The sequence below is a fragment of the Pectinophora gossypiella genome, chromosome Z (assembly GCF_024362695.1).
Source record: "Pectinophora gossypiella chromosome Z, ilPecGoss1.1, whole genome shotgun sequence".
NCBI lineage: Eukaryota > Metazoa > Arthropoda > Insecta > Lepidoptera > Gelechiidae > Pectinophora > Pectinophora gossypiella.
In genome coordinates this window covers 15,907,285-15,930,918 of record NC_065433.1, presented here as the reverse complement: position 1 = coordinate 15,930,918, position 23,634 = coordinate 15,907,285, and the positions used below count along the sequence as shown (strand labels likewise).

At 38.4% G+C, this 23,634-nt stretch overlaps 1 protein-coding gene across 1 annotated transcript; it reads right to left on the bottom strand.

The window, feature by feature from the left end:
* Positions 1-385: 385 nt before the first annotated feature.
* On the bottom strand, positions 386-20,468 carry LOC126380609 (uncharacterized). The gene is made up of 20 exons (XM_050030139.1): positions 20,408-20,468; positions 19,357-19,654; positions 15,154-15,360; positions 14,629-14,918; positions 13,774-13,984; positions 12,538-12,714; positions 12,217-12,358; positions 11,512-11,655; positions 11,281-11,420; positions 10,428-10,576; positions 8,430-8,585; positions 7,914-8,044; positions 7,455-7,631; positions 6,261-6,411; positions 5,515-5,661; positions 4,682-4,788; positions 2,935-2,968; positions 2,710-2,868; positions 1,439-1,627; positions 386-776 (listed from the first exon to the last, which is right to left on the bottom strand). The coding sequence occupies exons 1-20, from the start codon at positions 20,429-20,431 to the stop codon at positions 645-647; spliced, it is 3,165 nt and encodes a 1,054-aa protein (XP_049886096.1). The 5' UTR covers positions 20,432-20,468; the 3' UTR covers positions 386-644.
* Between the last annotated feature and the right edge of the window lie 3,166 nt (positions 20,469-23,634).

The following is a 23,634-nucleotide window of genomic DNA, read 5'->3' as shown; positions in this document are numbered from 1 at the left end:
GAACATACGTAATTCATATACAAACATGTATTTTATTCATATTATTCACATATTATATTAATAAACAGTGATTCAAATCGTATCACATTTCAAATGTGTTCAAGACGGATTTATACCTAGTAGTGACATCTTTCGGGAAACAGTCAAACTAAAAAAGTAACAGCTTACCGACCATACTTCTACGCTACCATAATGTGTAACCGCTCGGAAACTAAAAAGTTGCGCATATTGTAGATAGATGGCGCTTACTCTTGTTATACAAAGTGTCCATACTTACAACTAGATGGCGAATAACTTTATAAAAACTGAGAAAAAAGTCGATAGGTATACCTGAATGCAACCGATAAATTAAGCTCATAATCAAAACTTTTGAAATAAAACAACATTGAGGTTATAGACAGTTCATTAATATAACTAATAATAGGTACCTGTAGAAATAGAAACGCTTATGAATTAGCAACATCATTCATAAGTCCTACCTAACACGATAAGATGTAGATTTCCTGCCAGTTGCAAAATGGATGAAAGGTCTCTTCTAAGACATTTCCGAGATAAGCTTGTTTCTTTGACTAAGTACATCGTAATTTTCATCAGACTATTCTTTATATTCATAACATAAAAGACAAAATATTCCTTATATTTCCTTAGAACCTGAGGGCTTCGCACATTTTACACCTGCACTCGTGCAATACCGTGCCGATGCGGTAGCACACGGAATCTTGATATTTTATCTTTAAACTTCTTATATCGATGTCGTCTGCACCCAAGAAGCCACACTGCGGAAATAAAATATATTATTTGAATACGGTAAGTATACAATTTCTTAAGAACTTATGGGAACCCTCTATATATGCACAGACGCAGCAGGTATTTCTTCATTAATCGCAGTGGACTAATAATTACCTACTTATAGGCCTCATAATCCCACATGAGACATGTTCGACGAAAACTCCCCAAGATTCATTACATTATAGGTACCCCACACCTTGGTAATCCTTGGTAACCCTGAAAATAATGAGGTGCATAGAAGTCCACAGTTTCATATAGTTAGGTAATACCGATAAATCATTTTGCTCCGTTGTTTTAATACTCGCAGTTCATCTGACAGACTGAAGATAATTATATAAATAGGTTTGCGTCTGGCCACATCCTCATCGGGTTAAGGTGGTACACGCTTAGCTAGTGAATATTCCAAGTTTGTATGAGGGGGAAACACAGACTTTGACATTCCTACAATACAACCAAATATAAAAAACCGAGATACCGAAATACCCGTAAGACGAAATGTACAAAACCCTTAATTATTATTATTATCAGCCTACGCCTTCCCTCTCCCCCTTCCACTTCTTTCTATCCTGGGTTAACTCCTTCAAAGCTGTCAAATGCGCATCCAAACGGGTCACGCGATCAGTAATCCTGTCAGAGGACAAATACTTACATCAGTGGCCATGTTGGAACAGAACGTTCGTCGTTTGCTGGGCGTGACCAGTTTGGAGAGTAGCGCCCAGGCGCGACCGGCGCGACGGTCGTATTTGAGAGCCTGCACCGCGCTCGCCGTCGCGCACACCAGCGCTGAAGACTGCTCCTCTGTCAGAGCCTCCTCGCTCGTGTCCCCTAACTCAGCGCGCTGGAAACACACAGATAATTAACAAACTCTACTGGTACTAGCCGCCTAACGTCGTCTATACTTTCTACAACAACTTTATCCAGACCTCAAGAAGTTCTGCCATTATCGCTGTCTGGAGCAGCAATTCGGGTAGAAAATTTTGGACAATCTCACACGTCTAGACCGCACTGGTCTATGACCGTAACGCACAACTCGCACCCAGTGTGCGCGCTTCCTTAGTACTTGCAACGCGTCCAAAGTGCGTCCAGCGGGTTTAGCTCTTTTAACCACGTTTGGACTGTATTCACCAAAATCAAGTGTACCTCTGTATAGTTAACGATGTAGAAGCACATGTGAGTTTCTTAATAACTACACAATATGAATGCACAACTTGATAGCCAAGTTGCAAGGCGCTTCCATCGGGATTCCTTACCGTTGAAGCGATCGAAACATTTTAGCAACTTGACTAACCATTCAGTACCTACCTACTGCAACGATCCATATAATTGTTGCTAATAAAATATTATTGCGCATCCGCCAGTGCTCTTCTATACAAAATAGTTAATTTCTAAACTAACTAGGTACTTGAATCTATATCTACAGATGGCAGACGTCATTGCTAGCCATGAGCAGAATACATAAATGGAACTACGATTCCAATACTGAGCTAAAACCAACCTAATCCAGATCTTTCCAGATCCAGCTGCTGGTTTCACAACTTAGTACACTCCTGATCTTTGATCTCTCCCTACGCCTTCATAACGGTCTTTTCGCAGTCAACTAATATGACGAGTCCATATTTAATAGCTAACTTCATGGCTATATTTGTTTTTATTATTTTTATTTTTTTTATGTTTGACGTGACTTATTGTAGATTTGCCGCAGGTGGCATTAACTACTTGGCCGGACAAATGGGGAGCGCTGAAGGCTCTCAATCAGTACAACGTTTAAGACCAGTTGGGCGCGAACCTTGGCTCAAGGAGTCGTCTGTGAGAAAAAAAAATATTTAAAAGAATTAATCGACCCTAGCGGGTCGATAGCAATAAGCGCTGATTGAGGGAATGGTCATTTGTGAAGATTAATAAATAAAACAGTTTCCGTACCAGCAACCAGTCGTTGGCCATCGCCATCCATGCGTACGCGCTGGGCTGGCGACGCAACAGGTCCACGAGTACGTTGCGGACATGCGGCGGTTGCCAACACGGCAGCGAAAGTAATATACTGAGGGCCAATGTCAATGGCATTAGATCTATAAAAACAAACTACACACACAAACACACAGAGAGATACACCAGCTAAAGTTATCGTCGATGACGACAGGTAAGTACTGCGTCTGCGCACTCGTTGTCATTATCGTTAAGTCTACAATACGAACAATACACATAACTATATAATACAATTATACCTATAGGTACATAGATAGTTTAGCATGCTGAAGAGTACAGGGTGTTAGTGACATCGTAACGAATACTGAGGGTAATGACTCAGACCATGAATTGATGTCAAGTGGAATGTTCCATCGCAAAATTCATGTTTTTTGTGCTTGTTTAAAATTATTATCAATTGTATACATTTGCCATGGAAAATTCTACTTGATATTAACTCAAAATAATGAGCTGAGTCATCTCCCGCAGTATTCGATGCGATGTCACTTACACCCCGTACCAGTACGTACAGGTAGCCATACATGTATGTGTGGGTGTTCTAACAAATACTGAAGGGGTTCAGACCATGATTATTATACTGTTAAAATTCATGAAAATGTTAGTGCTTTTTTGTTAATTATTTTCAGTTTCATACTTTTCAATTTCATTAACGGCCTCCGTGGTCCAGTGGTTGACCGTTGTGCTCACGATCCGGAGGTCCCGGGTTCGAATCCCGATGGGGATAAATCACAAAAATCACTTTGTGATCCCTAGTTTGGTTAGGACACCTGATTGTCCAAAAAGTAAGATGATCCGTGCTTCGGAAGGCACGTTAACCCGTTGGTCCCGGTTATTACTTACTGATGTAAGTACGTAGTCGTTACATGAGTCATGTCAGGGGCCTATGGCGGCTCAGTAATAACCCTAACAACACACACGATACAAGAAGAAGAATTTCATTCAGACAATAATTCTGAGCTGATATGATTTTTTAAAGAACGTCTAGGGCCCTAAGCCGAGGTTTTCCTTGCAGTTTCTTTTCTCAGGCTGTACAGGTTGTGAGAAGCTGTAATGGTTTTAAGCGTATGAAACGTTAGTTATGTAAAAAATTACGATTGCAAATGTAACTATGTTACCTACTGATCAAAGATATTAAAGATTGAAGATTTGATTGATTAAAGATTTTATGGGGGAATAGTACGGATGCCGGTGATATATTTATAAAACAGAAAAAATGTCTACGAATAATAAACAATGTAAAGCCTAGGGATACCTGTAAACTGCACTTCATTAAAGAAAATATGTTAACTTTGCCGTGTATTTACATCCTGGAGTCAGCTATGTTTGTCAGAAAGCATACCAACCTCTTCGCGTTTTGTACGAGTGAGCGTCGGAAACAAAATATTGTCCTTCCGGCTCCACGTATAGAAATGTTTAGAGGAAGCCCTTTGTATCGCTGCGCACTCGTTTACAACAAAATCCCTAGTATTTTAAAAGTGAACAATGATGATATCTTTAAAAGCGCCCTCAAATCGATGTTGATTAAAAAATGCTATTATACTATAAATGAATTTATGAATGACAAATTAAACTAGTATTAAATTAAGTAATTAGAATTTAAGTATGGTACTAACTGCATGCTAGTAATATAATTTTATTTAATACTAACTTTAACTCTACCAAGATGATAATTAACTCACCATTAATATTACAATTGGAAAATGTAAATATTGTAAGTTATAATGTATTTGCCCTCTTTGCGACACCCTGACAGGGTATGTTATAATATGAATTATTATTATTAATGATGATATTGTAACATAACATGCAATAAATAAATAAATAAATAAATATTTTTGAATTCGAATACGTCTTGAGTTTACCTTCTGGGATCTAGTAGACGTTGGTTCTGAGTATGAATACTAAGTACCTGTAAGCGCAGGTCCCGCCGTTGGCTTTCTCAAACGATGCCACAGCAGCGGGAAGGTTCTCTTGTTGGTGATAACATTCTCCTTGCAAGCATAACAAGTAGTTGATCTGGAGGAAACCATTGCAGATTTGATTAATTGATTTCATTTTTTTATTTGATTTATTTTTGTTTGATATTTTTTTTATTGTTTTTTTTTTAAGATTAGATTTTATTCAGACTTTCGCTTCCTAACCAGGGACGCTACGTATATCCGTTACCAACTACTTACAGAATAAGTATATTTGTGTCAGCCCCCTACTTACTTACCCCTTGATTTTCGCTGTCTCTAAATTATGTTATTTTTAGTGTGTGCGATTTGTTTTAGGTCTAATTTTTATTTATTTTAATATAAAATCTGTTAAACGGAATTTAATTTCAAAGCAATACCTACTTATGATGGAATTTCTAGCAACTATCAGTTGTAAAAACCTTGCTGACTGAGGAACCTAATTTAATTTCTGGCTGTATCTGAGTCTGTAGCTTTTCATTGGCATTTTTTTGTATTTATAAGTATTCATTTTGTAAAAAACGCTGTAAGCTACCCAAATAAAATAAAATAAGTAGGTACCTTGATCGTCCTGAAATCGTATTCCGCAGCGGAAATTATCTATCTACCTTTCTGCCTTGTGAAAACCTAATCACACGACGAGACAATTGTCATGATATTGACAACAACAAGTCTTTGTGGCACCATCATTATTGAGCTCTCCTAATGAACTGGCATTGCTTAACATATATTTTGCATTTATTGACAGTTCTATTAGTATTCGATATGGGATATAATTATGACGTACTTCCCCAAATTTCTCAATTCCTTTTGCAACGAAGCAGAGGGCGTTATCGATGTCTCCGCGAAGCCGAGCACACAGCGCTATCAAGTGGAAGTACGCTGCCGACTCGCCAGTCTCAGCCAGTGATAGTCCGAGACACACCTCCGCCAACTACGAACAAAGGGTCACTTCAAAACTCGACATACTGGAAGAAATCGCACGAATTAAGTGATAAGGTATCCTCTTTTTACCTGACTGCGGCGAAGCAGACCTCCTTGGGTTATGTGTTTGACCACTGTGTATGTATGTATGCATGCATATACATGCGACGCTTTTGCGACGGAAAATTCCACTTGATATTAACTCAGAATCATGGTCTGAATCATCCCCCTCAGTATTCGTTACGATGTCACTAACACCCTGTATATTGTGTGTTTCTATTCTTATCCAAATGGAAGATTTGATTTGATTTCACAGCGAACTTTTCAAGCATTCTGATTGTAGGGTAAGATATCAAAGCGTAACATAATATTATTTGTGGATTTTTTTAGCCGGCTAATTTAGAAGAAGTAGTACGAGTAATTCGAAGACGGTAATTTCAGGAATATAGGCGCTATAAAGTAGACCTCCTCTTAATCAACCGGAAAGGGTATGGAGCGTGCGAATTAATTACGCTGCTCTGCTGGTGAACCTTCACTGGTGCAGCCCAAACATCTCGGGCTAAGTGCCAGGACCAACAGCTACATATAAAATAAATTAAACGTACTTACTGAAATAGCTCGTATCCTGAGCAGGAGATCCACGACCTCGTAGTAAGGGCTCATGCCAGGCAGCAACACCGTTGGCTCCCAGAAGTCCCCCAACTCTTTCTCCCAACCATGGGCCAGGTGCAGCTCGAATGTCAAGTGGTCTTTTCTCATCCTGATGGTTCACACAGATATGTCGTGAAAAATTGCCGGTTCAGAATTGTTAAACACAGTGGGTTAAAAAGGCCAAATTAAATCAATAAATATAAAAAATCAATATTGCTATTTTTAAAGCGGTATGTTGAGCGACTTTCGAGGCTACGGTTCCCAAAAAAATATAGATGGCGCCAAGTTCCCTTCGTTTAGCCTTCTAATTTCATGGATTTGGGTCTTTTATCTTTGTTTATGTATCAATGAAGACCCTTGTAATTACAACCAGGCATAACACCCATTTTGATTGTGATCAAAATAAAGAGAAGCAATATATTGCTGCCTATAGGTAGCAACATAATTCTATACCATATCTGATCCAAATATCAAGCAACAATTATTTTTATTTTTATGCATCTGCCATTACATTATATTTTTCAATAATTATGTGCCCCAGCAATGAGAAAATTTATAGGTAATTATTACGTTAAACCTATACAACGCCATCTATTCTTTTTTTGGGGAACGTAGCCTGGATACTCCCTCATAGGCAATGCAGGTCTTTGGCCAGACAGCCTCGCGTATGTTTTTACTTTTTTAAGGGACTTTTAGGTTGGCCTTACGTGGCATTTACTACTTGGCTGGAAAATTGGGGAGCATTGAGGGCTCTCACCCTGAGGGTGCCCAGTTGCGCGCGAACCTCGGCTCGGCGTTATCAAGAATCAGTGAACAAGTTCTTATTAAATATGTTTAGGAACAAAAACTTTTTAAAACATTATCCAAAACATAGAAAACGCGGTATTTAGAACGTGTAGAGCCCTGTGCCGTGGTTTCCTTGCAGCTTCTTTTCCCCGGCTATACAGGTTGTGAGAAACTGCAGTAGTTTTAGGCGGATGAGACGTTCGTTATGCAAAAAAATACGAATCAAAAAATGTAAAAAATGAGTTACCTATTGAATAAAGATAAAAAAAAATTAATTAATAAGACATAATATTGACCTTTTGTATGGACACATAAAACCTTAATTCAGTCTAGTTTAACCTAGTTCTAGCGTATCAAACTACTCACAAATTTAGCGAATCCATGATGACGTCGCCAAGTTTGTAGAATTCCCGCGTAGTGTAGTATGCATAGCATACTATATATGAAGTCGGCCAAAACGGGTACAACTCTAACAGGGCGTCAAAGAACGGTTCCGCCGCGTCGACGTCTTCATCAAATATCATGCAGCCTTTCGATAGGATTCTGACAAATTATGTTCAATTAGCTACTTTTTAAGTATGTACCTACTTAAAGAAAATAGTATTGAGAAAAATTATAATGTTATGTTGTGGAAGGGGTAGAATGTAATATGGGATCTTATATTGATCTTTATCAATATTATGATCAGTGTTCCTACAGAGACGTGTTTTAAAACCGGCGTGTAGCTAAAGTACCTTTATGGGTAGATAAGGCATAAGACTATTGACTGTGACGTTATATGTTTTGTCTTTTCTGAGTTACGTTTCTATTAGGTAATCTCCTCACGTGAGTGGATGTCTAATGCCAGTAAGCACAGCTTTATTAAGGCATACAGCGGCCCAGTCTTTATCCAAATCTTTCAGGCAGGTGGACAGCTCACGCCAACAGTCTCCTTCGAAGGGTCTCTTTATGGCAGCCTGATAACAATAATTTCGTCAAACATTATCACCTGATTTGATATGTATATTTATCGATAGGTTTGCATGCCTGGATCGTATACATTTTGTTTTTGTTTGGCAGTGCTTAGGCGATTATTCATAAATATAAGATGTAATTAGTACTTTGATTCCTATGCGCTAAGCTCAGGATTGGATTTTAAAAAAGAACGGTTTCTGTAAGTTTACGAGTATTTCACAGTAAAGTAACATTGGTGGAATTATCTTTTCTTGGATGCGCGGAGAATGAAGCAGGATGCCTTGTTCTGGCTGCCGCAGGGCGGGGGGACTAGTATATAGCAGAGCAATCTATCTATGGATGACTAGACAAATGTCTACTGGGGAGACGTAATACAGAGCTGCTGACCTGCATGTATAGTTCTAAAGCGTGACTGATATCATAGAGATGTCGCGCGTGGCGAGCTGGCTTCAACAAAGTGTGGAGACCCTCATCATTCACCTCGCCCGTCAGAGTCTCCAAAGCAATTTTCATCAGGCACACGTGCGACATAGTCAGCATTTCCTTTGGGCAAAAACCATAAACATAGCATAGGTGTTAGTGACATCGTAATGAAAACTTTTAGGGGTGATTAGATTACACGATGATTCTGAGTTAATATCAAGTGGAATTTTCCATCGCGAAAGTAAATATTTATAGAATTGAAAATATTTAAATACTAGCTTTTGCCCGCGACTCCGCCCGCGTGGCGTGTTATAAAAGAAAGATCTTTGTGTGTGTGTGGGAGAAAAGTTAAAAAATGCTTAATTTTATTATTTTTAAATGAGGTTACAGTATAAGTAGCTCAGTTAAATAATGAATTGTTATTAATTTCTAGATTATTAGTTTATGATTTGGTTTCATATTTTAGGAAAATACGATCAGTTTCGAAAAAAATTAAAAATTACAACAGAAATACGCCGTGAAACGTCCGCCTGTAAAAGTCAACAGAAAACTACCTACGAAAGATTTGAACCATCCAAGAATAGTGAAAAGTTCGCCCGCAAAATTCAATATTTGACACGAACATCAACGACGTCTGCCCTCACGCGTCTGCCGCGTTCCGGTTGCTCACTCGGGTATCTGCCCCCCCTCCGCGCCTCGCCACCGCTGTCGCCGCCCCACAAACGCCGCCGCGGCCGCGACGTTTTCAAGCTATAAATAGAGCTATAAATTTCAAGCCTCTAACTCGCTTCCCGTTCCCAGGGAAATTTTTAACTTTGCATTCACTAAAGTATATGTCAAATTTCAAGCATCTAACTTATGCAGTTTAGATTTTTTCATACAATTTTTTTTACCCGCCAATTCCCATTTTTCAAAATACAGCCATAACTAAAATTTATATTTACTAAGGTATGCATGCATGCTTTTATTCGTAGCGTGCATGCTAGATTGAAAACATCTATCTTACGCGGTTTAGATTTTATCATACAAATGTGTTTTCCCGCTAACTCCCGTTCCCGTGGGAATTTTGCAATATCCAGTTGCAACTAAGCTTTAAGTTAACTATGGTACCTGCATGCCAAATTTCAAGCGTCTAACTTAAGCGGTTTAGAATTTTTATACAAAAGGGTTTTCCCGCTAATTCCTGTTCCCGTGGGAATTTCGAGAATTCCTTTCTTAGTGCACCTCTACGGTACCTAAGCTACGTCCCTTCCTAATTTCAAGTGCCTACGTTTAGCCGTTTAGGCTGTGCGTTGATATGTCAGTCATTCAGTCAGTCAGTTTCTCCTTTTATATATTTAGAAGATATTTCCATCATACATGATTTCTATGTAACTTTAACCATTAAGGCTGCTCACGTGACGGAAGCTTAAAAAATGGAGTAACTTCTCCCGTTTTCCCAAAATTTCCCTTCACTACGCTGCTCCTATTGATTGTAGCGTGATGAAACGTATACTATAACCTGCCCAGGAGTATGAAGAATAATTGTACCAAGCTTCATTAAAATCCGTCCAGTAGTTTTTGTTTCTATAAGGAACATACAGACAGACAAAAATTTTACTGATTGCATTTTTGGCATCAGTATCGATCACTAATCACCCCCTGATAGTTATTTTGAAAATATATTTAATGTACAGAATTGACCTCTCTACAGATTTATTATAAGTATAGATTATACAAAAATACATTAATTTTGCGACGGAAAATTCCACTTGATATTAACTCAGAATCCTGAGCTGAATCATCCCCCTCAGTATTCGGTAAGGTTTCACTAACAGCCTGTAAGTACATGACCCTTAAAGCACGCTGCCGCTTATTTTGCACCAATCTCGCAGGAGAAACCGAATGTAGGTACATTAAAAGTGAATAGTAGGTACAAACAACTACAAAAGACCTATTCACGTGGTCAGAAATCTTATTTACCTCAAACAATTCGTCAGTTGCTAAATAATCTCTCACAACGAAGTTATTATTAACAAAAATTGCGGCGTCCGTCTCGAAAGAGGTCAAAATTTCCACCCGAGTTCGTGTCTCACTCAGCTGCCGGTTGAAGTTACAGAATTCCATCAGACCTGGAAGAATTCAAAGGAAGCCACGTTTTATGTACGACAACCAGTAAAAAAAAAAGATTAAAGTCTAATCAATTTTATGCAAAGTAATAAATTACACTGGTTGCCCTTAAGACCTCCTCCAAAAACACCTACAAAAACATAAATTTTATAATTTGGACAACTAATGGTTCATAATTTCACCACTGTTTACAAATAATTCTCAGAGCTCAGTGACTGAACTTTTGCTCTTTGATTGTACCTATTTGTAAATACTTAACCTATAATCGGGTGTTAGTGACATCGTACTGAGAACTGAAGGGGTTTTCGTCGCAATATTCATGTTCTTTTTCTGTTTTTTTTTTATTCTTTTTCGATGGAAAATTCCACTTGATATCAACTCAGAATCATGGTCCGAATCACCCCACAAAGTTTTCGTTACGATGTCTCTAAGTAACCCATAAGTACACCTGTATGTACATGTACGGACTGTAATGACATCGTAACAAATACTGATAGAGATGATTCAGCTCTCTTAAATTCCTGTCGGAAAATTCATGAAAATTTTAGTCTTTTTTAATTATTTTCAGATCCATACTTTTGCCACGAAAAATTCAATTTGATATCAACTCAGAATCACGGTCTGAGTCATCCCTCAAAGTTTACGTTGCGGTGTCACCAACACCCCGTGTGTTATGGTGGAACAAAGGAACGGCGGCAGATATTACCGTGATGCGGTACGCGATGCACCAGGCGAGCAGCAGCAGTGACAGTAGCCTGCCAGTTCCGGGCCAGCTGCCCGCGGCCAGTGCACGCCCGCTCCTTCTGTGACGCCTCCAATTCATATAACATAGTCATTATTTCTGACCTAACAGAAAAAATATCGTACTTACATTTAACCATTAGCATACAATAAACAAAACGCTAAGGTATTTTTTTTTTGCTGTTTTACAACTAACTTATGTATAAATCGCGGGATTGATTCTGGAAAAAACGGGCGGAGCATCTGCACCTCGACGAGCACGAATGCCTTGTTCTCATCAGCACCGGTGTTCGGTTCATCAGAGCTTGCCAGAGTTACGTACGAGTCTGGTGACATTTTCCTAAAATCAAACGTGTCTTATAGTAGATTTAGATTGTAGGTATTAACTACTTGTCCAGACTAGTGGGGACCGCTGAGGGTTCTCACTTACAAAATCTAAGACAACAGGCTTGAGGGTGCCCAAGTGGGCACGAAACTCAACCAAAGGCGCCGTCTGAGAAGATTGTATTTGAGATTGTCAAGCCCGACTGACAGAGGGAAAAGAAGGAAAAGGTCACCACGCCGGCCTGATCGGTTCCGAGGTCATAAAGTGTAATCTGCCACGAGCTGATAGGCTGCTTTTATCACTTAGGGTAATCGGGTAAACAAAACTGGATTGAACAGGTATTTATGAAGGTTTTTAAATTTGATTTTTACGTCATAAGGAAGCAGATCCGTTAATCTGGAGTAGACTTTAATAAATAGAATGGTAAATTTTTGAAAGTGCCTCTGAGGTGCCTAGTAATTTTCGTAATTTTGGTGGTGCAGTTATTGCACGTTTTCTAACACATTATCGACAAATTCGAACTCACTTTCAAAAATTCACCAGAATGAATGAAATGAATGTTAAGTAAAAAAATACTTAGTAGGTTGTGGTTTAGAACGTGCTGTATTAGCAGAGGGGCCTTTCTCATTGGGCATAATGAGAACATCACAATTGCATTTCGCCATCATCAGACTAGCATTGAACCATTCCAGGGGCACAGCCAACGTCAATCTATTCTCTGTAAACGAAATGGTAATAATAAGTACGGAGAAGATCAACAGAACAAGTGCAGCCTCAAGACGAGCACTTTGTGATAACTCTGGAAAATTAACTTTATTATCATACTCATGGAACGTGATATTGCAAATTATAAGAGTGGTAATAAAATATTTTAGTCTACGCTAACGTTTAATATACCTCCAGGGTAGAGTAGATCGAATAGATCCAAAAATGCCATAAAGCTGAAGCCACCAGCCATTTCCCCGTAGAAGTGGATCTCAACAGGCCACTTCCAACGGAGTATATGCTTCTTGAACCAGGCTTCCTTGTTTCCGAGCATGAGAGTGCGATGGAAAGAACCCCAGACAGTTTGGTCTGAAAAAAATGCAGGTAGGTTAAAAGATGTGTGGCAATGAAAAAGAAGTACTGCTCTCTGATCCCGGGGTTGATTTTATGTAATAATCAGGTATCTAAAAGCTAGGCCATCATCTCTGTAGCATGTTCTATGTCCGCTCTGGAAACTTTTCTGGAAATGAATTGACAATATTGACATGAAATTAGGTTATTTCATAGCATGATGGCAACTCCCAAGTAAACAAAACCATATAAACCATTGGGGGTTATTATGAGAAGCCTTGAATAATTTCCACTGTTATTAACTTCTGGAAATGTAGCTTTGATTGCCACCAACTTCTTCACAATTTCCTCGCTGCAGGCATAATGAAGAAATGTATTAAGTTTCCCTTATTCTAAAAACAACCAGTCTATTCATAAATTACTATTGTGTTCGAATTCCTGGGCCTTACGAGGATAGAGCAACTTATATCTATAATTTGAAAAATGGCCCTGGACAAGTAGATAAGTGAAATATGATGTCTGACTGTAACGCCAATACAGCACTACAACCACTTGGCTCGACAAATAGGCAGTGCTGAGGGCTTGACGTTCGAAACGAAAAAGTTATAACCGACCACCTCTCCATCAACATACGTCGGTTAAGTTTGGAAAGTAATTGGATTCTGTTCAGAATATACTTCTAATGCTACGGAATTTTGGCCCTAGCCTAGTCGGCTAACCTTACTTGATACCGAATTGTATGTAAAATCTGCATCCGCTAGCAACCACAAAATCCTTAGGTATGCTATAAACTTCCACGATTTTAGTAAAGCACTTAGTCGGTACGTGACTCATGTCGGGAGTCTTTGGCGACTCAATAGTAACCCTAACACAAGGGTTGTTGAGGTCAATCATTGATTTCACAACCCACCCGAGAGAACAAGAAGAGTAAAGAATGCTCCACATATTTTTATTTTGTGAACTACTTACTTATTTATAACCTTACGACAGAACTTTTCAGCATTATTTAGTACCTCTAAGAAATCATCTACTACCTAAGCAAATATCTACACGTGTGAAATGATTTCAGAAACTTACATGAACTTGGCGCGGATTTAAAATAGTATACCAAATCGAAGTTTTCCGGATTCTTTACATCTTCTATGGTGCAGAATACTTTATCGTCACTCTTGGTGAACGTTTCTTCTTCGAGGCGTAGACTCTCCCATCTGGGATAAAAGTTGGTATGCCTGAAATTCCTAGGCACGCGGAATCCTTTGTTGTAAGTAAATACTGAACATTCTTCTAGCTAGAAAGATGGAAGGAATTTAGCCATCGGACAACAAATTAATATTTTTCTTATAACTGGGGGATTAAAAAGGCCACATCGAAGCAATTCATCTAAAAAAAGCAATATTGCAATGTGATATTTGCGCCTATAAAAGTAAGTGCAAAATGCAAGCATTATTGTATTTTTTAGATGAATTCCTTCGATATGCCCTTTTTAACCCCCCTGTTCACAGTTTAGTTATTGAATTATACATTAATGTAAAATTATGAATCTGCACATTTTCTTTGGAACGCAGGTTTATGTTTAGCAAACACAAACTACTTATAAGTACTTTATTTATATAAGACGAAAGAAGAAGGCAACGTAAAGACGTTGAAAATTGTAAAAAACTGGTGCCTTCTTTATCGTATTCTTTAACAAGAACCACACTTGGTGAGTCTAGCAATTTACACCAATAGATTTTTTTGACTTCTAGTCATAAGCATGAAAGTTATTATTAATTAATTGCTTATATAGGTACGTACTTATATACATTCAATATTATGACTCCACAGGAATTCGATCGGATACATACCGAAAACACGCTCAATACTTGGCCGGACGTATTTACTGCACTCTTTGTTTTTTCCAGCATGCCTAGTCAAAAGTTAGTCTAGAAATACCAAGAAGCTATGAGCGTCAGAACTTACAGTTTCATTACATGTGGGCAGCCTGGTGGCAGCAGTGTAGTAACAATCATGGTCGTATGGCACGATCATGTTGCAGGTTCCGATGACGGTCAATCTCAACCAGTTAGCTTCACGCAGAACCCTATGATGCCGCGCGTTCTCCTCATTCCTGACCACCATGATGCTCATGGTCAACAGTGGCAGGTTGTCCCAGCTCTTCCGGTACATCATCTTCAGAGGAATCATTGGCTCCAACCGTTTCTTGATGCATAATTTTTCCGTGTCTTGGAGGAAATGTTTATTCTGAATTAGAAAGTGTATTACACAAAAAGAATCGATAAATGTGAGCAGCGATATGCAGGTAATACAAACAGAAATCGCAAGCTTTTTATGAACAAAACATTATAATTTGCCTGAGTATGTACATACCTATTTGGCCATTCTGTGAGGTCCTTTATATTCGGATGTTTAAGTAGGTAGGTACATCAGTTTATTTAAATACACGTCATTAGTACTAACCAAGAAAAAGTGGTAGAATATCTATGTTGCAGACGCTAATGTCACAGATGCTGCGTTTCTTAGTCTTTGCAGAATCTTGTTGAGGACTGGCTTTTGCGCCTTTCGATGGCGTGGCAGATTGTTTCTGTGAGCTGACGCCCGTCGATGGCGTGTTCACTGGTCCGTCCAACCACTCCGAGTCCACATTCTTCAACGGTTGAATGTATACTGCAACAAATTCAGTTTGCTTATTACTTTTTCTTTATGAACAAAGTATTTCGGGTGGTATCTTTTGAAAAGTAGAATAAGGCCGAGAGACGAACTTTAATAAGTTTTGAATGTTGGTACAAGATATTAACACAGTTTATTACTAGTGCTACTTTCAGAATCAGAATCATTTATTCAACGTAATCTATACTTATAATAAATCTGTAGAGAGGTCAATTCTGTACATTAAATATTTTTTCAAAATAACTATCAGGGGGTGATAAGTGGTCGATACTGATGCCAAAAATGCAATCAGTAAAATTTTTGTCTGTCTGTCTGTCTGTCTGTCTGTCTGTCTGTCTGTCTGTCTGTATGTTCCTTATAGAAACAAAAACTACTGGACGGATTTTAATGAAACTTGGTACAATTATTCTTCACACTCCTGGACAGGTTATAGTATACTATTCATCACGCTACAATCAATAGGAGCAGAGTAGTGAAGGGAAATTCTTTTGTATGAAAAATCTAAACCACTCAAGTTAGACGTTTGAAATTTGGCATGCAGGTACCTTAGATACCGTAGAGGTGCACTAAGAAAGGAATTCCCGAAAATCCTACGGGAACGGGAATTAGCGGGAAAATCCTTTTGTATGAAAAATCTAAACCACTCAAGTTAGACGTTTGAAATTTGGCAAGCAGGTACCTTAGATACCGTAGAGGTGTACTAAGAAAGGAATTTCCGAAATTCCTACGGGAACGGGAATTAGCGGGAAAATCCTTTTGTATGAAAAATCTAAACCACTCAAGTTAGACGTTTGAAATTTGGCATGCAGATACCTTAAGTACCGTAGAGGTGCACTAAGAAAGGAATTCCCGAAATTCCTACGAGAACGGGAATTAGCAAGAAAATCCTTTTGTATGAAAAATCTAAACCACTCAAGTTAGACGTTTGAAATTTGTCATGCAGGTACCTTAGGTACCGTAGAGGTGCATTAAGAAAGGAATTCCCGAAATTCCCACGAGAACGGGAATTAGCGGGAAAATCCTTTTGTATGAAAAATCTAAACCATTCAAGTTAGATGTTTGAAATTTGTCATGCAGGTACCTTAGATACCATAGAGGTGTACTAAGAAAGGAATTCCCGAAATTCCCACGGGAACGGGAATTAGCGGGAAAATCCTTTTGTATGAAAAATCTAAACCACTCAAGTTAGACGTTTGAAATTTGGCATGCAGGTACCTTAGATACCGTAGAGGTGTACTAAGAAAGGAATTTCCGAAATTCTTACGAGAACGGGAATTAGGCGGAAAATCCTTTTGTATGAAAAATCTAAACCACTCAAGTTAGACGTTTGAAATTTGGCATGCAGATACCTTAAGTACCGTAGAGGTGCACTAAGAAAGGAATTCCCGAAATTCCCACGAGAACGGGAATTAGCAAGAAAATCCTTTTGTATGAAAAATCTAAACCACTCAAGTTAGACGTTTGAAATTTGTCATGCAGGTACCTTAGGTACCGTAGAGGTGCATTAAGAAAGGAATTCCCGAAATTCCCACGAGAACGGGAATTAGCGGGAAAATCCTTTTGTATGAAAAATCTAAACCATTCAAGTTAGATGTTTGAAATTTGTCATGCAGGTACCTTAGATACCGTAGAGGTGTACTAAGAAAGGAATTCCCGAAAATCCTACGGGAACGGGAATTAGCGGGAAAATCCTTTTGTATGAAAAATCTAAACCACTCAAGTTAGACGTTTGAAATTTGGCATGCAGATACCTTAGATACCGTAGAGGTGTACTAAGAAAGGAATTTCCGAAATTCCTACGGGAACGGGAATTAGCGGGAAAATCCTTTTGTATGAAAAATCTAAACCACTCAAGTTAGACGTTTGAAATTTGGCATGCAGATACCTTAAGTACCGTAGAGGTGCACTAAGAAAGGATTTCCCGAAATTCCCACGAGAACGGGAATTAGCAAGAAAATCCTTTTGTATGAAAAATCTAAACCACTCAAGTTAGACGTTTGAAATTTGTCATGCAGGTACCTTAGGTACCTTAGAGGTGCATTAAGAAAGGAATTCCCGAAATTCCCACGAGAACGGGAATTAGCGGGAAAATCCTTTTGTATGAAAAATCTAAACCACTCAAGTTAGACGTTTGAAATTTGTCATGCAGGTACCTTAGGTACCGTAGAGGTGTACTAAGAAAGGAATTTCCGAAATTCCTACGGGAACGGGAATTAGCGGGAAAATCCTTTTGTATGAAAAATCTAAACCACTCAAGTTAGACGTTTGAAATTTGGCATGCAGATACCTTAAGTACCGTAGAGGTGCACTAAGAAAGGATTTCCCGAAATTCCCACGAGAACGGGAATTAGCAAGAAAATCCTTTTGTATGAAAAATCTAAACCACTCAAGTTAGACGTTTGAAATTTGTCATGCAGGTACCTTAGGTACCGTAGAGGTGCACTAAGAAAGGATTTCCCGAAATTCCCACGAGAACGGGAATTAGCAAGAAAATCCTTTTGTATGAAAAATCTAAACCACTCAAGTTAGACGTTTGAAATTTGTCATGCAGGTACCTTAGGTACCTTAGAGGTGCATTAAGAAAGGAATTCCCGAAATTCCCACGAGAACGGGAATTAGCAAGAAAATCCTTTTGTATGAAAAATCTAAACCACTCAAGTTAGACGTTTGAAATTTGGCATGCAGGTACCTTAGATACCGTAGAGGTGTACTAAGAAAGGAATTTCCGAAATTCTTACGGGAACGGGAATTAGCGGGAAAATCCTTTTGTATGAAAAATCTAAACCACTCAAGTTAGACGTTTGAAATTTGTCATGCAGGTACCTTAGGTACCGTAGAGGTGCATTAAGAAAGGAATTCCCAAAATTCTCACGGGAACGGTAGTTAGCGGGAAAATCCTTTTGTATGAAAAATCTAAACCATTCAAGTTAGATGTTTGAAATTTGTCATGCAGGTACCTTAGATACCGTAGAGGTGTACTAAGAAAGGAATTCCCGAAATTCCCACGGGAACGGGAATTAGCGGGAAAATCCTTTTGTATGAAAAATCTAGGACTTATGATGACCAAATTGGAGATGTCCTTAGAAAAGGTTCAATACGATCTACTCTGAACCGGCGTGCGTGTATGAAGCGATTGATGAATGTGGAGGAAGCAAGAGAAGTGTGTCAGGATCGAAGCAAATGGAATTCTATAGTCTCTGCTTACCCCGGTGGGAAATAGGCGTGAGTTTATGTATGTATGTATGTATGAAAAATCTAAACCACTCAAGTTAGACGCTTGAAATTTGGCATGCAGGTACCTTAGTTAACTTAAAGCTTAGTTGCAACAGGATATTGCAAAATTCCCACGGAAACGGGAGTTAGTGGGAAAAAAACATTTGTATGAAAAAATCGAAACCGCGTAAGATAGATATTTTCAATTCAATTAAATTATTTATTGCATTCCATGTAGTACAATGGGGTGTTACATAGGCATAGGAACTAAAACATGGACCCTGTAGGGCACAGCAACGTTGAAGGGAAGAGAGGAAGTGTGTATTAAAATTAAAACTCAATGAACAATCAATTAAAAAAAAACAATTCAATCAATTGATTCAATCTAGCATGCATGCATACCTTAGTAAATATAAAGTTTATTTTTGGCTGTATTTTGAAAAATGGGAGTTATTGGGAAAAAAAAAAATGTACTTATGAAAAAATCTAAACTGCATAAGTATGCACTCCCACACACACAAAGATCTCTCTCTTATATAACACGCCACGCGGACGAAGTCGCGGGCAAAAGCTAGTTCATGCATAAACTTGTTGAAAGTCAATGTAACATTTTTGAATTTACGTCATTTCGCCAGGTGTTATGGCTGAGGAGAAGAAACAACAAGAAACTGCAACAGCAACACATCTTTTAAGTCAATGAGGGTATACATTACAAGTTATTTAATAAGTAGAGGAACACATTCGATCACACACTTGATATATAATCCAATTTCAACTAACCTACTAAAGGTTTATCCGCAAAAAGGCACATCTTGTCGTAATCAGACGGGTCGTAGTTCATCGTACCCTTCGCTAGAATCCTCTCTTTATCGTCCTTGTCTTTTATACCAAGAGGCTTGATGATTGCAGATATGAGCAGCTGATCGAAAAAAGTCACTTGCATAGCATAATACGAAGGATCGTCTTCCGGCAGCCGTAGACTCAGAATCTTCAACATAAGTACGTCTAAAGGTGCAGAATCCTCGTCTTTGGCTTTTGCAGACTTCGTTGAACGCAGCGACGATTCCGATTTATCCGACTGTAAAGTCCGATTCGAATAATAAAATAGGTAAGTGCTGACTGACATAAATTTTATTTAAACACCAATATTATATGTATAGTTATCTAGTCGCCGCTTATGTACATATACTTAAACCATAGTAATTTATATTCCCTTTTCTTATCAACTCTACTACCCCGTAAGCATCTTGTACAAGACCGTGGGAAATTTACAAAGGAAAAATTGATGGGTAATTTAATATGTTTTCAGTGAATGAGGGACTGTCCAAGCCACGTTTCTCATAACCAATATAGATGGCGTTGTAAAGATTTTCATTCGTTTAACCTTCTAATTTCATGGATAACAGACATGCATCTTTAATGTTTGATTTTGGGTATAAATGACGACCCTTTTTATGACACCCAAGCACAATTACATCTCCCACCCATTATTATTCTGATCAAAATAAAGAGAAGCAATATAGGTAGCAACATAATTCTATACATAATGTGATCCAAATATCAAGCAACAATTATTTTTATATATGCTTCTGATAATACATTGTATTTTTAAATAATTATATACCCAAGTAATGAGAAAATAGATAATTATCACGTTTATTCTCGACAGCGCAGCATCTATATTATTTTTGGGGAACGTAACTTGGGAACTTCCTCATTAAGTATATTCTCTTTGATATATTCAATTCTGTTGATCAATACGAGTACGAGTGGAAGCGGTCAACCCCAACTTTATAATAACGATGAGTAATTGCAATAAACTAAATTTTACCTTTTTCTTAGCTTTCGATGCCATATTAACTGTGTTTCTATTCTGCAATGTTTAAAAAGTCATTAATATCTATACTTATAATAAATCTGTAGAGAGGTCAATTCTGTACATTAAATATTTTTTCAAAATAACTTTCAGGGGGTGATAAGTGGTCGATACTGATGCCAAAAATGCAATCAGTAAAATTTTTGTCTGTCTGTCTGTCTGTCTGTCTGTCTGTCTGTCTGTCTGTCTGTCTGTATGTTCCTTATAGAAACAAAAACTACTAGACGGATTTTAATGAAACTTGGTACAATTATTCTTCACACTCCTGGACAGGTTATAGTATACCTTTCATCACGCTACAATCAATAGGAGCAGAGTAGTGAAGGGAAATTCTTTTGTATGAAAAATCTAAACCTCTCAAGTTAGACGTTTGAAATTTGGCATGCAGGTACCTTAGATACCGTAGAGGTGCACTAAGAAAGGAATTTCCGAAATTCCTACGGGAACGGGAATTAGCGGGAAAATCCTTTTGTATGAAAAATCTAAACCACTCAAGTTAGACGTTTGAAATTTGTCATGCAGGTACCTTAGGTACCGTAAAGGTGCATTAAGAAAGGAATTCCCGAAATTCCCACGAGAACGGGAATTAGCGGGAAAATCCTTTTGTATGAAAAATCTAAACCATTCAAGTTAGATGTTTGAAATTTGTCATGCAGGTACCTTAGATACCGTAGAGGTGTACTAAGAAAGGAATTCCCGAAATTCTCACGGGAACGGGAATTAGCGGGAAAATCCTTTTGTATGAAAAATCTAAACCACTCAAGCTAGACGTTTGAAATTTGGCACGCAGGTACCTTAGATACCGTAGAGGTACACTAAGAAAGGAATTCCCGAAATTCCCACGAGAACGGGAATTAGCGGGAAAATCCTTTTGTATGAAAAATCTAAACCACTCAAGTTAGACGTTTGAAATTTGTCATGCAGGTACCTTAGGTACCGTAAAGGTGCATTAAGAAAGGAATTCCCGAAATTCCCACGAGAACGGGAATTAGCGGGAAAATCCTTTTGTATGAAAAATCTAAACCATTCAAGTTAGATGTTTGAAATTTGTCATGCAGGTACCTTAGATACCGTAGAGGTGTACTAAGAAAGGAATTCCCGAAATTCTCACGGGAACGGGAATTAGCGGGAAAATCCTTTTGTATGAAAAATCTAAACCACTCAAGTTAGACGTTTGAAATTTGGCATGCAGGTACCATAGGTACCGTAGAGGTGCACTAAGAAAGGAATTCCCAAATTTCTCACGGGAACGGGAATTAGCGGGAAAATCCTTTTGTATGAAAAATCTAAACCACTCAAGTTAGACGTTTGAAATTTGGCATGCAGGTACTTTAGTAAACTTAAAGCTTAGTTGCAACAGGATATTACAAAATTCCCACGGAAACGGTAGTTAGCGGGAAAAAACATTTGTATGAAAAAATCGAAACCGCGTAAGATAGATGTTTTCAATTCAATTCAATTAAATTATTTATTGCATTCCATGTAGTACAATGGGGTGTTACATAGGCATAGGAACTAAGACATGGACCCTGTAGGGCACAGCAACGTTGAAGGGAAGAGAGGAAGTGTGTATTAAAATGAAAACTCAATGAACAATCAATTAAAAAAATCAATTCAATCAATTGATTCAATCTAGCATGCATGCATACCTTAGTAAATATAAAGTTTATTTTTGGCTGTATTTTGAAAAATGGGAGTTATTGGGAAAAAAATGGTACTTATGAAAAAATCTAAACTGCATAAGTATGCACTCCCACACACACAAAGATCTCTCTCTTATATAACACGCCACGCGGACGAAGTCGCGGGCAAAAGCTAGTATTTTAAATAAAAGTGTCGTTATAATGTAATTTACTTACAGGTGGACCCAAATTACAGAAAAATATTACTAAGACATTTCTAGCTGTAAGTACCTATAAGTTGGTTGTTGTCAAATAGAATGTAAATAAGTCATATGTCAAAACGGTGCTCAAACCATCACCGTGACATGTACCACATTGTCACTAAGATGCAAGGAGGTTGCGTGTCTTGTGACCTCCGAGTTTGTGACCTTTTCAAAGATGACAAGAAAGTGTTGAGTTTGAAATAAAATTAGCACAAATACTCAACATCGGCCTTCCGCAAGCGTCGCAAATCGCCGAAAGAAAGATTCAATTATTTTATCGTAAATATTATTAGATTTATTTTTATACTTTTTATATCTCAGTTTTAAGTAAAGATATGCTGTAGTAGATACACGATGACCATAATGTGTGTGGTGCGCTTTAGGTTGGTAACGAATTACTCATTGACTCACTTTACAGTGAGTGTACAGTATTAACTTATTATTTATCTTATATACACTAATATTTTTATATGGTAAGTAGGTAAATTAGTCACTCTAAGTAAGTCATCATCATCATCAGCCCATTAACGTCCCCACTGCTGGGGCACGGGCCTTCCCTATGGATGGATAGGGAGATCGGGCCATAAACCATCACGCGGGCCCAGTGCGGATTGATGGTTATTAACGACTGCTAATGTAGCCGAGACCAACGGCTTAACGTGCCTTCCAAAGCACGGAGGAGCTCGAGATGAAAACTTTTTTTTGTGGTCACCCATCCTATGACCGGCCTTTGCGAAAGTTACTTAACTTCAACAATCGCAGACCGAGCGCGTTTACCACTGCGCCACCGAGCTCCTCACTCTAAGTAAGTATAAACAAGTTTTTCTCTACAGTACAAGTTGCCAAAAGCAACATTATGTTTATTTATGTGATTGTAGCGATATGCGGTGCGCTATAAACAATATATATATGAGACGATGCGATGCACACGCTGGAGCAAGCGCAGCTACTCATCAAAGTTCAGCTGTAGGATTACACGCACCACGTGCGCTAGAAAACGACAATGATGTCGTTTTTCGTTTAACCAGTTAATTGCAGGCCAGTTGGTTTGCGCTGGCTTGACGCCAACATTCCGAAGGCAATGCATACCGCGTGTTAAAGGGACGAGTGTTTCTACAAAATGTTGTTTTCCTGACTGCCACATTACACGTCTTTTTACCCAAATAAACTTCTTCTTCTTATCGTGTGTCTGGTGTCAAGGTTATGATTGAGCCGCCAAAAACCCCTGACATGGCTCATGTAACGATTACTCACTTACATCAGTAAATAGTAACCGGAACCAACGGCTTAACGTGCC